Below are 26,560 nucleotides of genomic sequence, written 5' to 3' on the forward strand. Positions count from 1 at the left end.
TAATTGATAGCCTATAGTAGTTGATAATAACATAGGCCTACCTAATGTTGCCTACGGACGGTAACAGTACAGTAGTAACCTTTTACAGTCTATGAGTAGAACAGCTTTCTCAAGCAGTTTGTGATGCATTTTGGAAACAGGAGATGAGCCCCTGGTCTAATGCGCCACCTGGCTTGAGAAACCCGTTCTCAATGACTTACTTTTATAGTCATTATTTGGGTAGCACACATATTCTGAATGCCTTCGGCAGAATTCAAATGAGCCATTTTAATCTAGATTAATCTAGATTAATTTCAAAATTAATCTAGATTAATCTAGATTAAAAAAATTAATCTATGCCCACCTCTAATATATATATATATATATATAAATCAAATCCAGATGGGTTTTTTAATAAGAGTAACTTGCACTCCTTATATTCTTACATTTTCAAATCAATATCAATCTCCATTCTAATTAAAATGATGTCCATAAAGTGTGGGAAAAGTGGAATTATTCAGTTTGTGCTTAAAAAATAATATTGACAATTATAAGAAAAAGAAGAAAAAAGAAAAGGAAAATGCAGAATGTTTTTAGTGCACCTCTGTCATGTGTCTTTATTTAGATACATTAGGGCTTGCATAGACTAGTCGAGTAGTCGATAGATCGACTACTTCAACCACTAGTCGACGCTGTCGGAAACAATCGACTACTCGAGCGTCCATTAACCATAAATGAATTAAAAATGGCGAACGTCACCAACAGACGCCACACGTCAGATGTGTGGAAGTATTTCATCAAGGATGACAAAAATATTGTAATTGGCCAACTCTGCAAGAGGCCGTTCACATATTGCGTTTAAAAACGTGTGGAAAGCGCGGCCGCTGTCTCCTACAAGCGCTCGCGCTCCCATGGCGTCTGTCGGTGCTATGCAACCGTGAACTGCGCTCTCCATGATGACGATGAAGAAGTATCAGCAAAGGATTAATTGATTTCTAGCCCTTGCATTAGCTTTACTACTAGATATATTTCTGGAGATGAGAAGGAAAAACCCGCCTGGAAAAACTAGCGCACCACGTTGTTTCCATATGAGCGCGCTCGCCGCGCTCCTACATTTGAAATAACGACCTTGAGCGCGAAAAAGACGCGATATGTGAACGGCCCCTAGAAGCAGACGTCTGAAATGAAAGGCAAGAACGGCTATTTATTTGGCTTTAGACTGTTACATGAAAATTTAAAAATGAAATGTCATAATTATAATGTTTTGAGAGTTTACTTATGTAATTGTTGCATTAGGCTATGAATTAATAAATGTTTATTGATAAGATCTAGCTATTTCATGTCTTTTCATTTAAAGTAGCATGAACCACGAGTAGTCGAGTAACTCGAGTATTGTTTTGATAAGGAATCGACTAGCAGAAATCAGTAGTCGTGCAACCCCTAAGATACATACACTACCGTTCAAAAGCTTGGGGTCAGTATGATTTTTATTAAGCAAGGATGCACTAAAACGATCAAAATTTACAGTAAAGACACGTATAATGTTACAATAGATTTCTATTTCAAATAAATGCTGTTCTTTTGAACTTTCTATTAATCAATGAGTCCCGAAAAAAGAAAATGCATCACCATTTCCACAAAAATGTTAAGTAGCACAACCGTTTTCAACATTGATAATCATAAATGTTTCTTAAGCAGCAAATCAGCATATTGGAACGACTTCTGAAGGATCATGTGACACTGAAGACTGGAGTAATGATGCAGAAAATTCAGCTTTGATCACAAGAATAAATTACATTTTACAATATATTCAAATAGAATTTTTTTTTAAATTGTAACAATATTTCACAATATTACAGTTTTCACTGCATTTTCGTCAAATAGTGCCAGAAAAATAAATAAATCTCAGAACCCAATAATTATACAGTTAATTTTTTCCTTAAAAATGATCTGAATGAGTTAACTTAAAGGTATAGCGGAGGATGTTTTACTTCCTGGTGGGTAACCTATACTATTGGTCCTCCTAATTGTCAATCATTCTGGTGAATCAATCAAACTTTTCAAAAAGTGGAGAGGGTGGGTCTTATCTAAAATTTGGAAAGATCCTCCGCTATACCTTTAACTACAAAAATTGTATTAATTGTGATGGAAAAACTGACAGTCCTAATCAATAAAAAGTAGTTCTTTCACACGCTGCTATAAGGTTAAATAACCCAGCAAAATTGTGTTAGTGTGTCACTGACAAAATGTGTAATGACTAGCTGTGGCTAACAAAAGCAATGTTTACCTTGGCAAAGTCTCTGGAGGCCTCTCCTCGGCTTCTCCCACCATCCCCTTCCTCATTCCAACTTGAATTTCCATTCTACGAGAAAAGAAAGAGAAACAATTAGCCCCCAAAAAAAAAGTGATGGAAGGGGATGACATTGGGGGCCACTGTTTGAAAGGACAAGCAAGAAAGTGACTTATTGGGTGTTGGGAGTCAAGATGCACAAAGAGGCTCTCCCCTCTTAATGTCAGGAAGGCCTTCTTTAGCGCTAACCTTTGAACTCCAAGGGTCTTCCTCAAGCTAACATGAAGGGGTATGGAGCTGATGGCTGACTGGCAATGGACAGAAGCTACAGCAAGGGAAAGTGCAAATTCTGGCTAATAATTATTTTCCTGTAATGACCAAAAAACAATAAATGGCCAATGTTACATTTGTACACAATTTTTTCCAAAAAAATGTAATAAAAAAGAAATATTTTATCAAATAGAATTTTTAATTTTTAAAAGCAAAAGGGAATTTAGGCATCACAACATTATAAAGTATAGTGCGAAAAATGTATATTAATTTTGATATTAGTTAAAGATAACATTTTACACTGTTATTAAATTACTAAATAGTTTTTAAATAATTACCTTGGCCATCATCTAAAGGCCAGTTCAAACCAAGAACGATATCTAAAGATAACTATATTAGTGTCCACACCAGCGGACGATATCGTTCTGATTATTATAAGCGTGCCATACAGTTGTCGCCTGCCGCTTTAAATGCTTGAGCTCTTTAAAGGAGGCTGGATTCTGATTGGCTGCCAATGTTTTTATCATTCATCAGATGAAAAAAAAAAAAGTTCTGAATAGTTATTGTCCTTGGCGTGAACGGCCTTAAGTGAATCTAAATGTGAATGAGGAAAGAAGCATAAATAATTAAATATTTAAAGGAACACTCCACCATTTTTTCATATTAAACTATGTTATTCCCTTAACTAAGACGAGTTGATACATGCCTCTCTCGTCTCAGTGCGTGCACTCAATCGCTCTGGCGCGCGGCGACACTTTGATAGCACTTAGCTTAGCCCAGTTCATTCATTAGGAACCAAACAGAGGTGAAGTTAGAAGCGACCAAACAACTCCACGTTTTCCCTATTTAAATACAGTTAAAGTGCGGAATAGCACTTGGAAGCACTTCGACTCGGCGCAGTAAAAAGTCACGTTGGTTCTAATGACAGAAGTGAGAGGGAGAGGATTTTTCAGGCGTGACTTTTTACTGCGCAGTCGAAGTGCTCCCAAGTGCTATTCCGCCATACATTATAGTTATCCTTTTTTCCCGCTTAGAAAAGCGCCACGTTTTATTTTGTGTCACCACACTTGGTAGTGTAACTACTCGTGTAACTGTATTTAAATAGGGAAAACGTGGAGGTGATTGGTCGCTTCTAACTTCATCTCTGTTTGGTCCCTAATGAATGAACTGGGCTAAGCTAAGTGCTATCAAAGTGTCGCCGCGCGCCAGAGCGATTGAGTGCACGCACTGAGACGAGAGAGGTATGTATCAACTCGTCTTAGTTAAGGGAATAACATAGTTTAATATGTAAAAAACGGTGGAGTGTTCCTTTAATATAAACTAATAGTACTAAAAACTATAATAATCATCCGAATACACCAATATGGACTGATATCGGTAAGATTGGAGAAATAAGCTTGAAAAATATCCGAAATCAACCAATATATTAAAACAAAATCTGATATCCATCTAATATGGATTGATGTTAAATTTAAAATCTGTTATACCAGCCAATAACTGATATGTTACAGATAAATTGATATATCTCTAGTAATAACATTGATGCAATATTTTTTGCTCATATGCTTGAAGGCAATTAGTTTTAGCACCACGTCACCGTTGTTACCCAGGAGCCATGACCACAAAACAGTTATAAAATCTAATAGTCCCTCTGTGCACATGCCCTGTGCCTGATTACAAGTTATCCACTGTGGCTCCAGTATTCATTTACACAAAGTCTGAAAGGAAAAGGCAGAGTGGCAATAAAGCAGTTTACAGGACTCATCCACCGCCCTACTCTTTAATATGCTAAGTGAATCACAGCTGGGGAAGAGAGCGGTCTACAGCCTGGCCCTCTTCACGTTTACAGCAAACACACACCAGCTGGGCCCAAGAGCGGCCGGGAACCCGGTAGGGAATCAAGTCAATCAACAGCGGTGGGCATCCATGCTGTGTGCTATTGTGATGTGTCAAGTGAATGAGCATCTACTGTATAACCTTGAGGGAATCCGAAAACAACCACTTGTATAATGAATTACATTATAAAAGGATTATGAGAAATCTCAAACTTCCCGGACCCCTATGTATTTTATATATTAAAGATTAGTAGAGAAATTAGTAGAGCATCTACTGTATAACTTCGAGCGGCTCTGAAAACAACAAGCACTTGTATATTGGATTCCAATGTAAAAGGATTACGAGAAATCTCAGGCGTCGCAGACCTCAACGAATTTTGTCCGGTGCACATGCCAAGCCAAATGGCGTCGACACGAGATCCGAATGCAAAACATTATCCTACATCGAAGACATTTACGAACTGTGCAAGCTGTTATCAGGATTACAGGTCAAGCTTTGGCCTTACTAATCATATTAAGGGAGAACTGATTGGCTAGTGTCCAAATTAGCTGAGAAGAGAGGAAGCAGATGACCATCTGGGTCACCCAAAGGAAATGACAGCCCCTTCCCCCATATTAATTCAACAGAAACCACTACACTAGCTGACCATGGCAAATAATTACTTGGGTAGAAGGAACAAACACGGTGTTGTCCAGTGTTTGCCACATCTGAACGCGGCAAATAATTACTTGGGCTGAAGGGACGAACGCAAAACTCTAAAATAAAGCTCTAGCTGATGAAAAACATTTGATTTTAGTAAAAAAACAACAACATTAATGTGGGTGGAAACCACAGCATGAGTCTTCTAGATAAGTGACGTCCTAACAGAAGGGCTCAAGCGAAGATCTTCTAATGTGAATACAGTCTACCATTGAGAAACCAGTGTGGTGAGAGACATTAAGTCAACAGGCAGTAATGCTAGAGCAGAATGGGCTTCCCAAAGTGCTATCAACACCTAGACGGGATTGTTCAACTGAGATGAAACAGTAACCTCCCCTATCAAGCAGACCTCTCTGAGTGTTAATGCAAATATACCAGTATGCTGATAGGTATGGGTGGTAATTGTATTTTGATAAGTTTAGCACTCACCGTGAGTCAGCATTAAATTGAGGCACTTTGATTTGATTGTTTGATTTTCTTTCTTAAACCATGCTTTTACAACAGGGTTGGGCTTTATGACGGTGTAGAGATTCTGCTATACTGTATATGAACTTCCAGTGTGGACAAGTTAGTTGATTATCATTTTGATTTGATGCGTCACATGCATCCAGTTTAAATGTAGTTGTTCACAGTTGCTGAGTAACACTGCAACACGCAGCTTTATACAACTGATCTGTGGTATGGCTGTTTCCCAAAAAAAAAAAAAAAGAAATAATGGGAAAAACAGAAAGGCACTCGAGTTTCCCAAATTAAAAAAATTTAAATGAACCAAAACACAAAACAAGAAAAAAGCAAAGTAGTTCTCAAAATAACACACAAAATATATTATAAATAAATAAATGAGAAGAGACAAAAGGCACTCAAGTAGGCACTTTTATTTAAAAGATAAATAAGATAAAACTGAAGTGAAAAAAAATAACAAAAACAAAACAAATATAGCCTTTATTAATATTTTTTGTCACAAAATGTAACTATTATTGCCCAGCTCTTCTAAAGTTAGATGTCCAAGTATGCAAGACTTTATTTGCATACATACATAATACATGCGGCATGTAGGGTGAGATTTACTATAGCAAATCTCAACTGCTTTATTGACTGTGTATACTTTACAAAATGTAAATTATATTATCGCACAGCTCTAATCTGCTAAATGTGACTACGGCATGAACATATTATAAACATTAACATCATGATTTTCTGTAAAGGTGCTTTGAAACAATGCGCATTGTAAAAAGTGCCATATAAATAAATTTGACGACTCAAATAAAAACAAAAAAAATTTAACTGGAAAAACAAACAGAAAATAAATAAAAAAGAACCAAAGAAAGTTCCAAAAATAAATAAATAAAATTATATTTCCCAAAATAAAAACAAAACGCAAAAAAACTAAAAAGAGAAATAAATGAACTTTACTTTACAATGATCATTAAAAGAAAAAGACAGATCAGGGAAACTTTCTCTGACTGAACTTATGTCCCAGTGCCATAGATTATCATGACCGCTGCAGCTGCTCCATGGGCAACAGCATAGATCAGCACCATATGGGATGGCCTGGATCTTTTAATCCAAATCAAATAACTGGTTCTCCACTGCCAAAAGTCACAGTATCACTTATTTGGCTCCTTGCTGTGCCAGGAGCAATAGAGGCGGGGGAGGCCGGGGGAGGGAGTAGATTGGGCACATCTATCCCTGAGAATTTGTAATGGATCCATTAAGATCAATTCGTGGCTGTATGCAGCACTAGCACTACGCTAAGTGATATTTTAAGGTGTGCGGCTGTCCAGCATCCCACAGTGAGATGACGTGGGAAAAATGATGGGGAAAAGGTCTGTAAAATGTGCAGTGTAAAGTATGCAAGGGCATTGACAACCAAAATGTAAAGTTTACTATATAAGGAGGTGGGGTAAAAAACAAAAACAAAGCAGCTTTATTAGCCCTTATTGCTGATATGGTCCTTTGAACAATACAAATGGCACATGGTTGACAAGAGCCGAAAAGAGAGACAAAAGGCCCAAAGCCAGGGCCTGTAACTGCTTGTCCAAATCCTTGAACATCCTGCGAAGGCCTGAGGCAGAGTTCACATCCATTATCTTTGTCCTGACTGGGTGCTACATCAGAAAAGAGATTGTCTTTCACACAAATGGACACAGGTGTGAACATTTCGGTCCACCGTGGTCCAATCCCAGTATTGTGCCCTTTGTAAATTTGTAAAGGAAGGAACTGAAGGAGGACATCATTTCCCAGAGGCTTACCTGTCCTCTGTGGCTCTTCTACTAACTTTAAGGCCTGGTTTCACAGACAAGGCTTGGATTAAGCTAGGATTAGGTCATAGTTCAATTAGGAGATCTAAGTAGCTTTTATAAATGCGTCTTAGAAAAAACATTACTGGTGTGCATCTTGAGACAAAACAATGGCACTGACATATTATAAGATATGCCAGGGCACGTTTCTTTTAGTTAAAACGGTTTAGACATACATTTTAGTCTGGGACTAGGCTTAAACCTTGTCTTTGAAACCAAGGTTAAGAATTTAAAAACATCAATAATCCCTCAAGAATGAGATTCGTGGCTTTTCAGGATTCAGAAAATCATGATATTTGCATTTACTGTTTATAATACTTTGCAATTCTTGCATCATGTCTACACCAGCAAAACACATTCATTAATTTAGTCAAATGGGAATAACAACTTGATCCCAAAACTATAGATGCAGTCCACCTTTTTCAAAAGATATTATTTGAAAAGAATTTGAGAAAGTCAACCTACATTTTTTACCAAAAAAAAGAAAAACATCCTTTGGTTTTAGCACAAATAGATCAAATTAAGAAATAAACTAACTAAAATCAACACAAAAGCTGCTAAGTCAACAATAAATAAAGGTCAATTACATAAGGTGATAATAATGATAATACTAAGTAGAAGAAATAATTAGAAAATTGGCCTTTTGTCTTTTTTTTTTATCAAAAAGAACTATATCGTGATATAAACCAAAATGTACTTTTAACCCATTTAAACAGTTTTCGATGACACAAAAACCTTACTTTTAACCCCGCTGGCTAACAACTTTAAGCAAAAACATCTGTGCCAGTCGGACAAAACTTTTTACGAAGGTATGCATTTCTTTAGCACTTCCTAGGTGTGCTTGAAATTCCACATTCTAGTGACACTGATAAATAGATACTGTGTGATGATAAAGCCTTAAGCTGCTTTTGGTAGAACGAAAGCCGCAAAAACCTCTGGCGAGTTGGGACACGTTTTGAGGGGGGTTGGGGACAAACATTCTACACTTGTTAAGAGGGAAAGGAAATGGACGGACAAATAAGAAAACACACCCTCCCTTCACCATATACCTTTCTGGTTGATTACCATTACCCCCTCCATTACTTGCTTCTGTTACACTTGGTGAAATGGACTAGAAAAGGTCACAAATCAAAGACACTCCCTCTATTCTCGCTTTATACCCAGGCCCCTAATGGGAATTCTCACCATTTGAAGAAAAGAAACTCTAATTCCACTTGGAATGTTTCCTCTGGGTGGGGCTGGACAAACTAGACGCAGACACCAGACCCTCAACTACACACATTCTTGCCTCTGGCCTTTAAAGATTTTTACTATCAAATGCCTCCTATTCAAGGGTTAGAGTTACCACCCTACCAGATACTTCACACTGGAACGGGAAGGGTGAAATGGCACCAAAACACAGCTATAAAACATCCATCTGACAGCTCTTACTCAAATAAACCACGTTTTATCACGGAATCGGTCTGATATTCTTAAAGGCTAATTGAATCGCCGCTGATCTATCACACAGATGGGCTGACGCCAGCGATCACAACATCATAGGACCCAGGAGGGCCGTCCAACTGAAACTTCTCCATCAAGATGGACCGCGAGCGCCGTCAAAGCTACCAGAGAAAGACTGGCAGACCTCGCGAGCGCATTAATGCCCGTAACGCGTTAAGAGAAATAAGCTACGCCGTGCTAATAATGTACACCAGATGTACGTGCTAACATTTAGAGGGAACGTACAAGTGTGAGGCCATCAGGTCATTGAGAATTTATATGGAAAATCATTCCACTGCGACAGCAATATAATAAGAATTGATTGCAACCGGCTGGGTTGTATCGCGAGCATGGGGGTGACATGTTGTCAAGGTGACGCTGACAGTTAAATAATGCAACAGTTCGACAAACAAGATTGTCCCCCGAACCCAAGGACAAATTTCCTGTTGTTAGTTTAGAAACACGCTTTTGGGGGAAGGGAGAACGTGAAGAGTGTGCAATCTAAAGCACCGCTGTCTTTTTGTTTATCCATACACATCACTATTACCATAGTAACCCCAAGGAAGACAATGTATCCCAGTACATGTTGGGGAGCGAAAATGCAATTGGAAGCTTCAAAGTAAGACTTGGAAGGGAATATTTCGGCCCCTAAAATAATAAACAGGTACTTGGTTAAAAGATTTTGCTAATTGCTGCCATATATTTCTCCTGACAAACGCAGAATCAAAGTAGCAGGGGTGTTTCTATTGACCCGATGCCTTTGATATGGTCATCATACTCACCAAATGGGAGGCCGTAACTCAAGGCACATGCGCGCTCCGACGTCAACTGAGCCTGATTAAAACTCCATTAATCACCCAAGATTACCATGCCGAGCTCCCTAAAAGGGGCATTGTGTCAGCTACCGCTAAAAACGCTAGGTTTAAAGGGCGCCGAGCTATCTGGACTAGCCTCAGCCATGTGTTCAATGAAAAGTTTAATGGCAGCCATTTGACCCCCTCACTGACTTGGAGATGATTTATTGAATTCAACGCTAGTAAACCTGAAAAACAAATCAGCAACAACAAAGCACAGGAAGTAGAAATTGAAGTAGTAACATCCACAAGCTTCCCTGAAAAACCTGCAAAGTCCTTCCCCTTTGGAGATATTAAACAAAGCTGGCGTGAACTTCCTTTATCTACAAACTGCCAATTAACTCCCCCGTTTGCTAAGATTATGAGTAAACGCTACTGCCAACTTTACACCCGACTACTGCGCTTTTATTAAAGGTGTTTACTGATTGACTAAGGCTTATCCATTTAAGTGTGAAAAGCTTCAAAAAGCCAACCCCCCACCCTCATTTAGAAACGCCATTTGTGGCATCTGTTCTCTTTTGTGTAGTCAGTGCCATCAAACCAGTCTCTTCACATCCCCCCCACCATGCAATCTGATACTGTTACCACAGAGAGCATCATTAAATACTAAAGGACAGAAATAAAGACGGGTGGGACCAAAAAAAGAGGGTGGGGATGGGATTGAAGCCCTCGAGGTCTAAAAGAGTTCTCATTAAATAAGCTCTTTTTTGCGTGCACTAAAATGTGACCAAAAATACTAATGTCTGGGTCATCTCAAAAACGTATGCATAAAAAAAGAATTTATATTTAATTATTAGAATATATACTTAAAAGTACATTTAACTTAAGGAGACAACTGACACATGTAGGACCAATAATTATTTTTTTAGGACAATTTGGCACATTTCACCTCCTATTTCTCATTACCGTAATGCATTTGACATTTTACTTTTACTATTTCCATTATTTTTATTGATGTTTCTCATTACCACAAAAAAACAAAACATTAATTAGCATAAATTAAGAGCTATATAACAAATATTACCATCATTTATTCATATTTTAATTTAATATTAAATTCTAAAAATATTAAATTCTTTACATTACGGTAATGAAAATACAAAAACAAGTTTTCTTTATGCATTACAGTAATGAGAATTTAGGGAGAACTGCTTAATTTTTATAGAAATAATGTAATAATGCAGAAAAACTGGTTGTTAAAAGAGCTTTATATAAAAAAACAACAACTATAATTTCTAGATGCTAACTTTTGATTTTGGAGTGACCTGGGCCTTTTCTTGACAGATTTCTTTGTGAAAACCCCACCCTTAAAAATGCACTAAACATGAAGTGACTCTATAAAGCTCATTCACTAAACCCTTCCCTCTTAGTAATGAGGTATAAGTCCAACCATCAGCCTTTTCAGAGCACTGAATCTCCTATTGTTTCCTATACACGTGGACAAGCCTATATTTGAAAAGCAGTGTACAAGCCCTCAGACCACTACCCTCTATAAATACATATATAATGACATGGGTGTGATGAAAACATCACAGAGCTGCCTGTCAACACACAACCTTCCCAACCAAAACTATAGTTTTACCAACTTGTGCTTGTTGTTACTGATATACCGCAAATAAAACCGCTTTGAACGTGCATGATGTCAGTAACTGTCAATAAAACCATGTTGGATGTTTAGCGTAAAAACACACGGTCATAACATCAAAGATAGCAACACTTACAGAATTAAAATGGATGTACTACTACTAAATGTTGCTTTGGGGATTTCGATATATATAAATATATGTGTTATTCAACGTAGTATAATGAAGAAGGGTAAATAGGCTTTGATTGAAAGCTTGCAAATATCAAGGGCTCAAGAAGCCATAAGAGAGAGCGTCTGAAATTAGAGCAATCCATTTTTCCCTGATTGATCGATCACTCAAGCGCAGCTGAGCAAACAAAGAGCTCAGACCTGAGGCCACTAAAATGGATGACAGCACTACAGGGAAATGTCTCACTCCATATTAAACCCACCGAGACAGTCTTCTGAAAGACGGCTTCATCCTATCATGATTGACGCGAGTGCTTTAAAAGCATGAAATTACGTTTACGAAAATTACGTCACACAATCATGAAAATGCCAAAGTCGTCTCATGTAGTTCCAAACCTGTATGACTTACTTTCTTCTGTGGAACAAAAACTGATATTTTGAAGACTGTTCAATGTCCAACTTTGGACCCCATTGACTTTCATTGTATAAGACATCTCTCAAAATACCCTCTTATGTGTTCATCATAGGTTTGGAACAACATGAGGGTGAGTAAATGACTTCTTGATTTCTGATGAATAAAATCTCTTTAAATGCACTTATTTAAGAGTCCCACATGCAATTGTCCAGTTTAGAAGATCTAAACCCTGCAAAATCTACACGTGTTAACTGTCAGGGCGGCTCTCCAACAGCATGCGCCTCTTGACATTCTCCCTCTTGTATTGCAATTTGACAGCGCGCCTCTCTGGTCACAGGCCAAGACAGCATTACTGCCAAGAGCTTGTTCTCAAGAAACACCAGCGGTAGGGGGAATGACAGAGGAAAGTGAGACGGCAAGAAGTGAGAGAGAATGAAAGCGCTCTCCTGTTGGGCCGCCTGCCAGAACGCCACACTTCAGGGATATCCAGGGACAAAAGCCTTATGTCAGGACAGAATTCCCTAAAGACTCGGGCTGAACAAACGGAGAAATTAACTGACAGGGTCGAAGGACCATGTCTGAGGGTACAGCTTGGCTCACAGCAGGACACTATTGACGATAAGGGAAGAGGAAGACAATAGCTTCAGAAAGAAGGAGAACGCAACAAGAAGAGGAAAAAAAGAGGCACAATTTCTTTTGTACACTTGGGAGAATGCATGTTCCTTTTGCATTCAAGAAAACTGGAATTGGACTTTAATCTCTTAATTCTCATTACTATAATGCATTTGATATTTTCTTTTAATATTTCCAACGATGATTCCCATTATCGCTGCTTTGTAATTTATTTTTTTACTTAAATTGTATTAAAATTAGAATAAATTAAGGGCAGTATACCAAAGTACAACCAAGTTGTTTTATAACAAAACATTTTTTTATTTCTTCTGACATTTTCTTGACAGATTTTCTGAAAATCTCCCCCCTAAATTACACTCAACATTGTTGTATGACGCTATAATCTTTCACTAAACCCTTACCTCTAAGTAACAAACAAATTCTTTTTTTACACTTTTAGAACACACATTCCTGATGTGCTCAAGAAAACTTGATTAAATGTCCTATTCAGAGCCGAAAACATTTCAGTTGATTTTAGTGGTTTGGTTTCACAGTTTTTGAACATGTAAAGACTCTTTACAATTTATCTTATGATCTGACTCTCAAATTATGCAGTGCTGAATGAAAATATGCTGTATTGCTGCTTTTGTAGGTCAATGGTGACAGAGAGGGAGAGAACACAATGACAAGAGATAGAAATATAAACGCAAACCTGTTTCAACGAGTCATCGAGGCTCCAATCGCCCAGTCCGTTTGGTGTGTTGAACGATTGTTGGTCGTTGAGGGAGTCTTCGGGTTCATCTTTCACCTTAGTGGTTGGTGACAGGGCACGTTTTTTAGCAGCGGAGGGCGAGGCGGCGTAGACGGCGTACGGATATGGAGGGACTCCAACAGCCGCTTGCTGAAGAGCAAGGCTTTGCCTCCTGAGGAACTCCAAGCCTTCGCTTTCCTCTTCTTCACTGCCGTCTTCTCCATCCATCATCATCTCGTCATCGTCATCTTCGTCCCCCTCGGAGCCTCTTCCCCTGTCCATCTCATCAGCGGCGTCCTCTTCGTGTACTAGGTCAGAGCTGGTTTTTATGGGCCCCCTGGCAGCTGGAGGCCCCTGGCCGCCTTTCAGCGCTCTGTCTCTGGAGTTTTTGCTGTAAAAATCAGGGGTTAATGGGGTGCCCTGGGCCCTAGCGGAGGCCATGATGGCTTGCTGTGCAGCCAGCTGTTGGGCGTACAGAATGTGGGCTTCCCTGAATTGTCTCTCCTTGCGCTCCATCTCCAGTTTAGCTTGTTGTTGTCTCTGGAGCTGCTCCATAACCGCCTCCAGTTTGACGCCAGCCGCACTTCCGAAAGCCGCCTGGGAAAATGCACTAGCCAGACTGCTGTCTTGAGACAAGCTGGGCTGGATTGTGGACAGAAGAAAATAAGTAAATTCATTCATTCTGTACACAAATTCTGTCAATTTCTTGTCATTTTTTATATTAGCATGATTTCTGAAGATTCATGTGACACTGAAGACTGATGAAAATTCAGCTTTGCATCCCAGAAATAAATTATACTTGAAAGTATATTCAAATAGAACACCATTATTTTTAATTGCAATAATATTTCACAATATTACAGTTTTTTTTTTTTTTTATCAAATAAATGCAGGCTTGACGAGCATAAGAGGCTTCTTTCAAAAACATAAAAAATAGTTATGTTTCCACATTTTTACCAGTACTGTAATTTAACTCAAATATATAATAAAAAAAAACTGAATAACTCACTTTCAAACGTTCAGTCACGTAACACAACTAATTTGTAAACAATCACATTCTACTTTTTTTTTGCAACTTCAATTCTTTTAATTCGAATTAACAATATTTACTAAATAGAAACGCATTAGAGTTCGAATTAAGGACAAACAAATACGCATTAAGAGCCGTAAACGGAGTTGGCTAATACATTCGATTTAAAAAAAAAAATGCGTAAACAAATAAGCACAAACGACAGTAAAAATGAATTACATTTCATTTAATTTAAATGGAACAAATACGTGTGAGCAAATCTTCACAACGAAAGTGGCCCGGTCAGCCTTCGAAATTTCGAATTAATGTTTACAAGTATTTTAATTAGTGTTAACAGTATTCATGTCACAAAAGGATTAAAGTCGCATTCCGCAGCTCGCCTATTGCCCAGTAGGCCAACCTACCTTTGACCCCCCCCCCAATTCAGGCGACCAGTCTAGATTGTGGAACGACCGGATGTCCGGCCAAAACGGCGTCTCGCTTTACACTTTGTTAAATAATTAATATTTAGCCAAATCCACTCGAGTTATGCTTTTACTTTATAACTAATCAAAGCATAGTTTGATAAGTGCGCGCAGTTACAGAAGATATCCAGAGCACAGTCGAATCATGGCTGCCAAAAAGTATGGCGCTCTTCCAAAAACAATTAAGCTATTAAAAGAGAGTTCGAACACACGACGCAACAAAGTATCGCGTTCTAATGGAAACAAACGGAGATGTTTTTGACGAATTCGAATTCGGCAGCGCGCGAACTGAAACTTTAAAAACAAATAAACAGCACGAGTAGTAGGCTATCATAAAAAAAAAAATCCTGATATCATGACGTGTACAATGTGGATTTTCGCTACATTTAATAGCTTGATCACTCACACGAAGGTAATTTAAATACATGTTGATTCATTGCGACTATGTTAGAAAATCTTAAATGTATACATGATGCAATATTTTATTCGCTCGAGATCGGCTGATGAAATATTACAGTAGCTTATCAATACATTCAACAGGGCTCTGTGCCAACAGGACGGAACTCACCACTTGCGCTTTGCTGCTACTGGAATTGTCCACCATCACTCTTTTCCTAGATAAACCACTGTGCGTGTTTTGCTCAGCGCACCGAGTACGTGTGCATCCACCCGGACGTTTAATATCCCCTCTGATAAAACGGTAATAAACCTCTCGGTGTTCGCAGAGGGAGGGAAAAAAAACACTCGACACTGGGGCCAGCCAAAGGGGAAACGCCTGACCTCACCTCCCGAACTGCGCGCTCAGGGACTCCCACAGTCCCCTCGACTTTTCCTCCTCCAGCCGGAGCCAATCCCCCCGCACATTCACGCACATTTAAATCCCGCCCCACTGGCTCGTGCAACAAGTTACTCTACGTTCTTACGTTTCCCCTATGCAAGCAGCTAAGTAAAATATTTATAGCACAAAACCGATAGGACTTAACATACACTTACGTGGCTATTTCATGGATCTAATATTAGGCTGTCATTTTTCATTTTAGACTCGAAACTCTGACCCCAGCTTAGCTACGTATGAGCATACTATTTATTGAAGACCAAAATAAAAAAATTCTCCGATGGAAAAAGTACTTTTTACCCAAAGGCTTTTAAAGTATATAGGCTACACCAGAAGTTTTGATTGTAATTTTGACTTTTTGATATATGATTTAAAGTTGAAAGCATACCTGCTGCGCCCTCTACTGATTCAAAACTGCTATAACGTTTACTATATAAGTATAGTGTATGGTGGTGGTGTCAAGCAGAAAAACAAAAACTGTTTACTAGTCACCTTATTTTTAATGTAAGGGCGGGCGCGTTCATGTTTACCTCGAATGTGCGAGACTTCCGGCATCGGCCGCTTCCTGTTATTTTTGGTACGAATTGTTCGTTATGCTGATTGTTTTTGGAAACTGGTACTTTTTTATAATATTATTTTAAATGTATTATCATATGATATTCATAAACACTGGTTTGTAGCGCAAATTGTTTTATCGTTTACTGCGCTTTGTTATTCTTCTAGTTGTTTACCTATGGCGGCTAATGAATCGGAAGTCTTGCACATTCACCGGAAATAGTTGCTTTCATTAAATTTCTAAATTCAGTAACATTTAACATAGACTTGTGGATAGATTTGTCACTTTTGTGATTGATTATAACTATTTAAAGACACAAACAAACAAAACTACATTTAAAGTGATAGTTCACCCAAAAATGAAAATTCTGTCATCTACTTATACCCTCATGTTGTTCCAAACCTGTATGAGTTTCTGTTATGTGGAACATAAAAGACGATATTTTGAAGAATGTGTATAACCAAACAGTTGATGGCCCCATTGACTTCCATAGTATTTTTTCCCTTCATACTATGGAAGTAAAAGCCACAACTTTTGGTTACTGACATTCTTTAAAATGTCTTTTGTGTTCAGCATAAGAAAGAAATTCATACAGGTTTGGAACAACTTGAGGGCGAGTAAATGAAAATGTTCATTTTTGGGCGAACTGTCCCTTTAAGTTAACAGTTAATACAGCAAGTCTGGAGCAAAGTCTGTGAGGCATCAGATAAAAACACAACAAGATTGAGTAAAGATAAATCTCCCTTTATTAGGTCCATCAATATTTTACAAGCAAAAGAACATAATAAAGGCCAATTAAATATAACACAAACACCATGACACGAGGCAAAGACTTCAAGTACAGTGGTCTACTCGGTCCAGACAAGAGCAGCAGTCCTCTGGAAGACTGTAGGTGAAAAGGAAAGATACAATGGACATGTTCAATCAAATAAGGAAACACCTTGCACTTTCATAGAGGAACAATACATTCTGCATGCTAATACTCACCACAATCGCAGACATCTATGCTTTGTCAATGCCAAGTTCCTCTGGTGTAGGGATACCAAGCTCACTGAGGGTAGGCTGCAGCTCTTGGATAACATAGGGGTAGATTTCTTTGTGTGGCCCAGATTTGTCCTGTGTAAAAGAAAAAGTAATGCATGAGTACAATTTTACTGTGAAGTAACTATAAGAGATGAAGTGAATAATGTCTCTGTGGTGTATTTTGCAGATGTTCAGAGAGATTGAATGACCTTGACTGCCTCGAGAATGCGGATGGCACTGGCTAAATCGTCGAGCCTCCGACAGGCTTTCAGAGCTGCCTCCAGGATCTTTGGCTCAGGTACCAAGTCGTAACCGATCAAAGTGTTCATTCCTGAAGCAAAAAAACAAACATTTTCAGACATTCACTCCACAGACGCCAGATGGGTGTCATTCTGTTGACATTGTCTTCCTTACAACTTACACTTCCTTGTTCCAAAGATTTTCTAGGTTAGAGATTAATAGACAGTCATACATTTTTTATTCCAACGGATCAAACTAAACCAGCTTTACGGGTTAGTAAACATTAAAAAGCAAACAAAATGACAGGCTGTAACAATGTTATGTGTAATTATGGAAATCTACTTGTATAATGGTGTATTATAGTTACAGAGTGATACTGCATTTATTCAAAAGAGAAATCTTTTCAAACAATATTAATCTTTACTATCACTTTTTATCAATTTAACACATCCTTGCTGAATAAAAGTATTAATTTCTTTCACAAAATAAATAAAAAAAACAACCCCAAATGGTTGAATGGTAGTGCATATTGTTACAAAAGACTTCTATTTTAAATAAATGCTTTTTATTTATCAAAGAATCCTGAAAAAAAAGTATCACAGGTTATAAAAAATATTAAGCAGCACAACTGTTTCCAACACTGATAATAAATCAGTATATTAGAATGATTTTTGAAGGATCATGTGACACTGAAGTCTGGAGTAATGATGCTGAAAATTCAGCTTTGCATCACTGGAATAAATTATGTTTTAAAGTATATTCAAAAAGAAAACCATTATTTTAAATTGTAATATTTCACAATATTACTATTTTTCCTGTGTTTTTGATTAAATAAATGCAGGCTTGATCTAAGATCTTGAATTAAGAGACTTTTCAAAAACAGTAATGTTTCCACACTTTTGACCGGCACTGTGTGTGTGTGTGTGTGTGTGTGTGTGTGTGTGTGTGTGTGTGTGTGTGTGTGTGTGTGTGTGTGTATGTATATGTATATATATATATATGGAAAAATGGGGAGCGAGCATCACAAATATTTCAGGGACATAACTTGCTACGTAATTTACTTTCTACAATACGGCAATCATAAAGAGCAGCATTAAAATGAAAGAGGATTTTAGATTGAACTTAAGGCCATTAAAAAATGTTTATGAGAGCAAATCCTCGCTTTACAAGCTCAGCAGTCGAATGCACAGCTGCCGATTCAATGAGGCCGAAGCGCCTCAGTCACCCACCTTTCCTCAGCTCCCAAGCATCGATGTCCGGCTTGCTGAAGTAAGTGACCCAGCGGGCATCGAACTCTTCATCTGTCTCCTGTTTGCCATGGGAATAAGAACGAGCAGCTACCGAAGCTGTGAAAGTAAAACACCAGAGACGATCAGATCAGAAGAGACTTGATACACTAAATAAGTTAGTAAGAGAACGACATCCAGACAATAAAAACATTGCCGTCATGGCCAATGGTGTAGGTGTAAAAGGGCCATAATTCTCATAATAATGCTATAATAATTTAGTCTATGTATCAATGATCGCGAACAACTTTTAATAGTGCAGTAAGATTTTGCATACAGGCCTTGTTCCAGCTGGAATTGGTCCAGTTCTCGTTTGACCTATGTTACCTTGTCCGATGGGGAAGTATGACAGTCCTGTTTGCTAAAGAAGGTCATGCAATAAATCCAACCGATATGCTAAAAATGTTATGCAAACTAGATGTTGTATGATGTGGTCTATATTCTGATGATACTATACTTGCATCTATTATGATCTGAGGTGTGGGTTCGCATAGAGGTCAGTCAGTGTATTGGATCTAATCGAAAGTGCGGTTTGCACTGACGCTAAGTGAATGTATGCGTAACGTTATTCTTCATCTTAAGATGCAAGTCTTGCACGTAGCCACTGACTATACGATTAAACTGCTTCAAAGCAAAAAGTATAAACCACACAGCCTGTTTGCTGTGTTTAAAATGCAGAGTGATCTGTCAAACTTCAAGTATTTAGCTATTAGACTTCCTGTTTCAGCGAAAGCTCAGAATAATGTGTCAATCTAGGAAGCTTTCAGTTTGAGTGTGGCGTTTCCTTCGCGCGCTGGGCCGAAGCCTTGCTCTAGTGGGTCATTACAAGGACACTGTGAGAAAATATCTACAGGATTTAATAAATTACAGGGAAAAACACGATTATGAAATGGAAATGCTTTAATAAAAGCGATAAATGACAGCGTGATAATAACCTCTAAAAGGTATAACCTTTCAGGCAAGGCACCGGTGCGGCTTCGGTTAGCTCATATGCTATGCTATGTTCAAGGTGTTTCAGTTAACTCTGCCTCTTATATAGTTTTTTTCTATTAAAGATTTCATAAGTAATACGGCAAAATCTGCATTTACCTGTATATTGTGGCCGTGCCCTTGTTAAACTCCGAGCACCGGAGACTGAGGCTCGAAGGGCGGCTCTGAACATTGTGCGGATCACCGGCAAGCGCTGCTCGAACTTGAAGAACGATACACGGGCTCGCGCTGCTGAGGCTACTTCAGATAGCCGACCTGCTAACACGCGACTGTCACGTCACTGCGCATGCGCACTTCTTTGGCAATAAAGCAGCGTATGGACTCTGTTCATGGTAGTGAGGGGTTTGCTAAAGAGGATTATAAAAAAGCATGAAGGACAAAAGATACATTTCTATACTGTGTACAATCACCACGTCTCTCTATGAGCTGTATCTAGTATGAACACAGTAATCAATTTAAACTCATGTCTTGTGCAGTATGAAAGCAATGGTTGATTCAATACATTTATATTATTTTGTTATTTAATATGTTTATTAATATTTTAATTCATATTGAATAATGGATAACACATAAAACATCTAAATTAAACGAAAACGTACAGCAGCTGCAATATTCTGCATGTATTGCATATATATAGAAGCAATTTTTCATTACATATTTATAATTTAAATGATAATATATGTAAAAAGTACACTTTTTTGTGCTATATTATGGCATTATTATCAAAGATGTTTTTTTTTTTTATCAACATAGTTAAGTTTCATTACATTTATAGATTTTACATCTGTTTCCAAAATAGTTGTTCTCATCAGCAGGGGGCAGTATTACATTTCAGAATGTAAAACCCAGGTATAGTTAAAACTAAACTATAGGTAAAAACATCATTGTTACTTAATATATATATATATATATAGTTGCAAATGAAACATCTCTCATTTACATTTTTAACTTGATGCAGCCTACTAAAATAACTGAAATAAAATGATGGTCACTGTTCCATCATTAATGAATAATAACTACACACAATATTAACATTCTAGTAACTTCTATTAGCAAAATGGATAGTTCACCCAGAAATGAAGTACCGGTAATCATTTATTCACCCTCAAGTTGTTCCAAAGCTGTATGAATTTCGAAAGATGATATTTTGAAGAATATTGTGAAACAAACAGTTGATGGACCCCATTGACTTTCCATAGTATGAAAAAAATAAAATACTATGGAAGTCAATGGGGCCCATCAATTGTTTGATTACCGACATTCTTCAAAATATCTTCTTTTGTATTCAGCAGAAGAAAGAAATTCGGTTACACTTTATTGTGATGGTCCCCTTTAAACATTCTGTTGACTAAAAGTAACGCTGCACCTACATGCCAACTAACTCTCAGAGTATTACTCGACTGTAAGAGGTAGGGTTAGTGTTAGTAAGGGATTAGGGTTTAGTTAAAATTAGTTGACATGTAGGCCTACTTGCTGTTGGGGGAGCATCAAAATAAAGTGTTATCAGAAATGTATACAGGTTTGGAAAAACATTTTTGGGTGAACTATATACTGAATTATATACAAGAAACTCTGATTAACAAATTAGTAAGTAATAGTGCTTAGTTGAATGCGCCAGTTAAGCTAATTAGTAACTACATACCTCCCAGAGGATTACTAAGAACTACCTAATAACTGAAGTCATACGCTTTTGAGGTTTTTGTAAGATTTTGGATAGTAGCCTAATTCTTTGGTTCATGATTGGTTCACGAATTCTCGAGTCATGGTTACCATGATCTTCACTTTATAGCATACTAATTTGTGATTCCCAGTGTTGGGGAAAGTTACTTTTAAAAGTAATAGGCTACATTACAATTTTGCATTACTCCCTAAAAAAAGTAATCTGTTACGTTCCTTTTTGTGTTGCTGTTTTCTCACCTGCTGGGCTTGCTTGTTTGTTTATAACAAAAATTCTATTTTTTTGGCAAATATTAAGGCCCTTTCAGACCAAAAGTGAAATGAATAAGCCTCAGGCTGAAGATATGAATATGAACACTGATGTCTACGATAGCGATCAAAATCAGCTTTTGATAGAAACTTGGTGCTTAAAATAACGCATTTATCGATTAGGCATACATTGTTTCGCCACTAAGTGGCGACAAGTGACTGTTAAAAAATGTATTTGTTATTGAACCATTTATTCAAGAGAATGTAGGCTAGTAGCCTAATGTATGATACTTCTGAAATAAAAGTCAGAAAGATCATTTGTTTTTGTAAATATGACTCATCTTATACATCATGTAGTCTGTATAAGTGTATGATTTAGCTTTTCCCGATGGTCTAGTGTAAAAAAAAAAAGGCAATATATTGCAAAATCGAATCGCAATACATATCGGCACCCAAGTATCGTGATAGTATCGAATCGGGAGATAGGTGTATCGTCCCAGCCCTAGAATTGGATCATTGGAAGGTCAGCCGCAAAGACAGAAGTAAAGTGAGATTAAATAGTGTATTTGTGTTAACATATTTATTGCAGGTTTGTGTAATATTCTGAGTTTGCATTTCACTGTTTTCATTCATTTTGAGGAATGCTGAATGTATTTGTTCAAGAGAGATGAGTAAATGCATGCTTAGTCTAGAACTACAATAACATCATGTTCACACAGCGAACACAACGCTTCCGCACTTACCTATGATTTCTCTCAACATGTGGACAGGAGAGCTGCAGTTTATAAATGGGAAAACAAGGTAACTTGCGTTACTGATTTGAAAAAGTAACTCAGATATTATGTTGTAAATTTAAAAGTAATGAGTTACTTTAATAGTTATTTGAAAAAAGTAATCAGATTATGTAACTCGCGTTACTTGTAATGTGTTACCCAACACTGGTTACTCTTTAGAAGGATGTGTAACATTTGAGTCATTATGCAAAACCTTACACTGTCTTCAGTCATTACTAGAGTTATCATGCTTTTCACTTTAGAATACTGTTCTAAATAATCAGTAATTCCTTCTGAAGGATTTGGTAATACTTGAGTCATTACTAGTGGGTTATCATGACCCTCACTTTAAAATGAATGATACTTTATGCATTATTCACATTAATTATGAACCTTTAAGGTAGTTCTGGGAAGTATATAGTGGTTAGCTAGTAGAGAACTACCACATTCAACTGAGCACTATTACTTACTAATTCATAAATCTTTGAAGAAAAAATAGTTTCTTGTCGGTTAAGGTGTTAATATTGCGTTACTCATTTGTTCATAGTTATTAATTAATGATGGAACAGTATTCCAAAGTGTTACCAAATGAATATAAATATGAATAACATCGAACAGGCAAGATGAAAGTGAATGAGTAAGAGACCTAGCCAACAATCAATAATTTGGTTTTATATTTTGGATGTAATTTAAACACAGACCGTGTGGTAAAACTAACAAAATTACTTCATGCATTTTATCATTCAAATTACACATTCATATTTATTGCATCCTGATATGGCCAAGTTGTATGACAGGTATAAGCATATAGCAAGTTATACACAAAATATACTTTTATATTAACATTTTTTAACTGGTTCCAAAGCTGCGATTTTGTCCTGTTCCAGAGCAGCTCTTTTAAGACTGGGAAGATCATGAAAACAAGGACTCGGTGGTCTTTTTTCTGGCTTTCCGTTCCCTTGCGGTCCATCTTCCCATTTGCTTTCCTCCGAGAGAGTCTCGACTGGAGGCTGATATCCCGGCTCCTGCTGGTCCAGCGGTTCTTTGGACAGAAGAATACAAATGGAAGGAAGCGTTCTGTGTATGGTCATCTGAACCGGGCCGCTCTCCTGGCTCTCCCACACCTCAGTCACTGTCCTGTACTGGAGCTTTGACACCTGGTGTAAGCCCTGCACTTTCCGTTTCATAATCTCCGCACAGGTGATGGTTTTGGTCACAGCCCGTCCCGTCCCACTGAACAGAACCTGCGACGTTGGAGCCGCGTGCCCGTCGCCTTGAAACCGAGACATGGCAAAACCCAAAAGGTTCCTGATCTTGCTTCCTTCCTTCACACGCATTTCCAGCACCTCAGATGACAGTCCTGGGATTGGACATGGGATTGGTTCTCCAGTGGAACAGACCTTCCTGAATCCTTCTTGCTTTGGTTTGTTAGGAGATCCAGTAAAGTTTGTGGGATTCAGTTTAGAGGGTTGGATAGATGTGGTACAGGTAGATTGTGTGTTATCATGAAGCTCTCTGCCCGGCATAAACATATTTATAGGTTATTTATATATTCTTGAGGCTGCAAAATTTAGTACCACTTGATAATATTTCCCAGAACTGAGTCCTAGCACTATTCTGTTCCAACATAAAAGAAATTGCACAAGCGTGAGGGAAACCAAATTATATGAAATGCTAATGTTCTGTTATTCCCAAAGCTCTGAACTGAATGACAAGGCAGTTGACATGAAGAAAAGAAAAAAATCTGTTTTGTAAATCGAGCAAATTCATCAAAGCTGAAAGTGCTGAGTATCAGCAATTTCTCCGTCACTACCTTTGAAGCATATTTCAGTCTCCGGTAGAGGGGAGCTGTAACCAAACAAGGGGAAAACAAGATTAGCTCATTTTGGGCATAATGTAATTTTTATCCAAACTTTCAAATATTGCATCAAAGTTTTCAGCTTGTAGTTTATGGATGATACCATGGACAGTATAAACAAATGTATAAAAAAAAAAAGTGATTTTCCACTATTATTTGCAACAGGATCTGCAGGACAATAGAAACAACTGTGCATCAAAACCACTCCTTTCCTGGTTAAAAAATGAACTTGATTTTCAAAAGTCAACGAATTTGCGACAGCTGAATGTAACACTTTTGACAAGCCCAACATGTCAGTCTCTTGAGTTACATGTAATTTAAGCTATACAAAATAAACTTTATTTCATAAAATAAGTATAATGAACTACATAGAACGTCTCCAGTACATTTTAGAATTGCCCAAAAATCAAACATAGTGCAACCCTTATGCACATGATCACGTCCGTCAAAAACGTAGGCTGGCTGTTGGAATATTGGAACTAAAAACATCGACATAAACACACTCATGGGCATCAATCACTTCACTGAATACTTGCTGGCTAATAAATTAATAATTATTTTTAAATATAAAAAAAAAAAATTTCATCCACATAATTTGAATATCACGACACCGAAGTCTGTCAAAAAATAACATGCACAAGACAATAGTATTTACGCAGTCGTGAAGTAATTACTTATTCAAAATAAGTTCCTACTCAAGAGAGTATGCGATTTCGGACCCAGCCGCTGTCTGTCAGAGACGGTAACGTACGTAATTCATAACGCACACAAGTATAAATTTGAATCATCAGGGAAGTGAATGAAATACTTTCCACTCCATGCTAAAGAGAATAAATGCCAATCCAATTGAAAAACCTCATCGGGTTTGTGAACATCGTCCAACGCGTTGATCTTAAAATGAGTGCCTGTAGTCTTATATGCTGATGTAATATAAATTTGACAGGTGATTTTTATAAAATGTAGTTTGATCACTATCCTCTCAGCTGTTTAAAAGATTAAGGCAATAATCAAAGTTTGATCAAATGTTGTTAATATTCCAATAAAAGATGATACATTTTGAACATGATTTGTTACATTAAATTGCCCCTTAGCAGATTTTGACTCATATAAGAAATAAAAATAAATAATAATAAAGGCAGTTGTATTTAGATATACAATTACACGCAATTAAACTAAAATGTGTATATAATAACATTTTAATTTAATAAATAAAATAATAATAATATAAAAGTCAAGCGTATTTAAACATGCAATTACACACAAATACATTAATTTAATAAAATAAAAATGTAAGAACTTTATGGAACAAGAACAAATTAACGTTGAATTGATTTAGAAGAAAACGTCTAGTGATGCATTTACCTTTTTGCTCTAAGAACTCTCATAAACGTCCACTGGAAGGTGAAGTTCTGCATCTGTTACCGCGTTTCACCCTTGACGCCTGGTCATAATCTGAGACCTTTCGCATATTTACCCTTAAGTGGTGACTGCCACACTCCAGAATGTACTGAAGACCCAATCTGAGAGGTTGTGAGGGACACAGAGAGGGAGGGCGGAGAGGCAAAAGATCTCTTAAAGACACAGTAACTGAGTCTGGCAAGTGCTCCGTGTAGAATTGAAAATTTCATCCTGGCAAATGCTTCCCCGAGTTCCCCGTTTAAAATCCTCAGTGTTAATGAAGTCCTGTCAATCAGCGCGTGTCTGTGGCTGATTAACTTGCGTGACTGATTAAGACTGAGAGTTTAAAAACACATCCTCCCATGCATGACGGCACAATCCAGCCAGTAAACAATTATCTATATAAGCACAGTTGACTTATGCCAGGAATCTGCTTTTAAATGTGGCTTTGGGCCAACTACTTAAATGATGAAATTATGTTTGTATATAAAACTAATGCTAAATTGATATAGCAACAACAAACTGCCATTTACCAAGTGAGGATTCACGGTGAACATTAATGTCCAAAGGTGGCTGTTTCGTCAGTTCAATTTCTGCATCTATTCCCACTGTGGCTGCTGAACACTCTCAAAGTGTTAGAGCCCCGAGGCTGTGATTTCAATCAGAGAAGAGGGCCACACGGTTCTGCTTGACAAAATACACAGTCTGTATCCTGAAGGGGAGCATCCAACATTCTAGAAACTGGGTTGACAGAAGGAAAGGCAAGATTTCTGTTCAATGAGACGAAGCGTGGAAAGAGTAAAAAGCACAATTATACACTGTAAAATGTACAGTAAAATATATTTTATATGCAGTTAGATTAATGGAGGGTCTTAAAGTTTATCATAAGGTGCTTTTCCTGTTACTATGGTCAGTACTAACATAAGGTACAAAAACACAA

At 37.6% G+C, this 26,560-nt stretch overlaps 3 protein-coding genes across 4 annotated transcripts in view; all 3 read right to left on the reverse strand.

Annotated features, from left to right (window-relative positions):
- Positions 1-16,712, reverse strand: part of arid3b (AT-rich interactive domain 3B) — a 36,385-nt gene extending 19,673 nt beyond the window's left edge. Inside the window, exons 1-3 of one of the 2 annotated variants that reach the window (XM_082159300.1) lie at positions 15,304-16,712; positions 13,203-13,883; positions 2,267-2,341 (exon numbers count right to left, since the gene is read on the reverse strand). In XM_082159300.1, coding sequence (XP_082015426.1) covers positions 2,267-2,341; positions 13,203-13,883; positions 15,304-15,339 — 792 coding nt within the window. In that variant the 5' untranslated portion in view covers positions 15,340-16,712. The remainder of the gene's footprint in view (positions 1-2,266; positions 2,342-13,202; positions 13,884-15,303) is intronic. The other variant, XM_082159301.1, reaches the window with a different exon arrangement.
- Positions 16,713-16,854: 142 nt separating this feature from the next.
- On the reverse strand, positions 16,855-19,925 carry cox5aa (cytochrome c oxidase subunit 5Aa). Its single transcript, XM_082159357.1, has 5 exons — positions 19,765-19,925; positions 18,619-18,735; positions 17,359-17,480; positions 17,114-17,242; positions 16,855-17,012 (listed from the first exon to the last, which is right to left on the reverse strand). Exons 1-4 carry the CDS (start codon positions 19,835-19,837, stop codon positions 17,129-17,131), a joined length of 426 nt encoding a protein of 141 aa, XP_082015483.1. The 5' UTR covers positions 19,838-19,925; the 3' UTR covers positions 16,855-17,012; positions 17,114-17,128.
- A 2,218-nt stretch (positions 19,926-22,143) lies between these two features.
- rpp25a (ribonuclease P/MRP subunit p25, a) lies at positions 22,144-26,456 on the reverse strand. Its single transcript, XM_082158910.1, has 3 exons — positions 26,154-26,456; positions 25,585-25,742; positions 22,144-24,212 (listed from the first exon to the last, which is right to left on the reverse strand). Exon 3 carries the CDS (start codon positions 23,894-23,896, stop codon positions 23,204-23,206), a length of 693 nt encoding a protein of 230 aa, XP_082015036.1. The 5' UTR covers positions 23,897-24,212; positions 25,585-25,742; positions 26,154-26,456; the 3' UTR covers positions 22,144-23,203.
- Between the last annotated feature and the right edge of the window lie 104 nt (positions 26,457-26,560).

This window comes from Leuciscus leuciscus (genome assembly GCF_965113295.1).
Source record: "Leuciscus leuciscus genome assembly, chromosome: 25".
Taxonomy (NCBI): Eukaryota; Metazoa; Chordata; class Actinopteri; order Cypriniformes; family Leuciscidae; genus Leuciscus; species Leuciscus leuciscus.

What these genes read in the sequence shown, in the direction of transcription:
- rpp25a (XM_082158910.1), bottom strand. Translation starts at nt 23,896, where the DNA reads ATGTTTATGCCGGGCAGAGAGCTTCATGATAACACACAATCTACCTGT.
- cox5aa (XM_082159357.1), bottom strand. Translation starts at nt 19,837, where the DNA reads ATGTTCAGAGCCGCCCTTCGAGCCTCAGTCTCCGGTGCTCGGAGTTTA. An exon ending in TGCTTGGGAGCTGAGGAAAG is followed by an intron (nt 17,481 to 18,618) that starts GTGGGTGACTGA and finishes TTTTTGCTTCAG; the next exon opens with GAATGAACACTTTGATCGGT. An exon ending in GCATTCTCGAGGCAGTCAAG is followed by an intron (nt 17,243 to 17,358) that starts GTCATTCAATCT and finishes TCTTTTACACAG; the next exon opens with GACAAATCTGGGCCACACAA.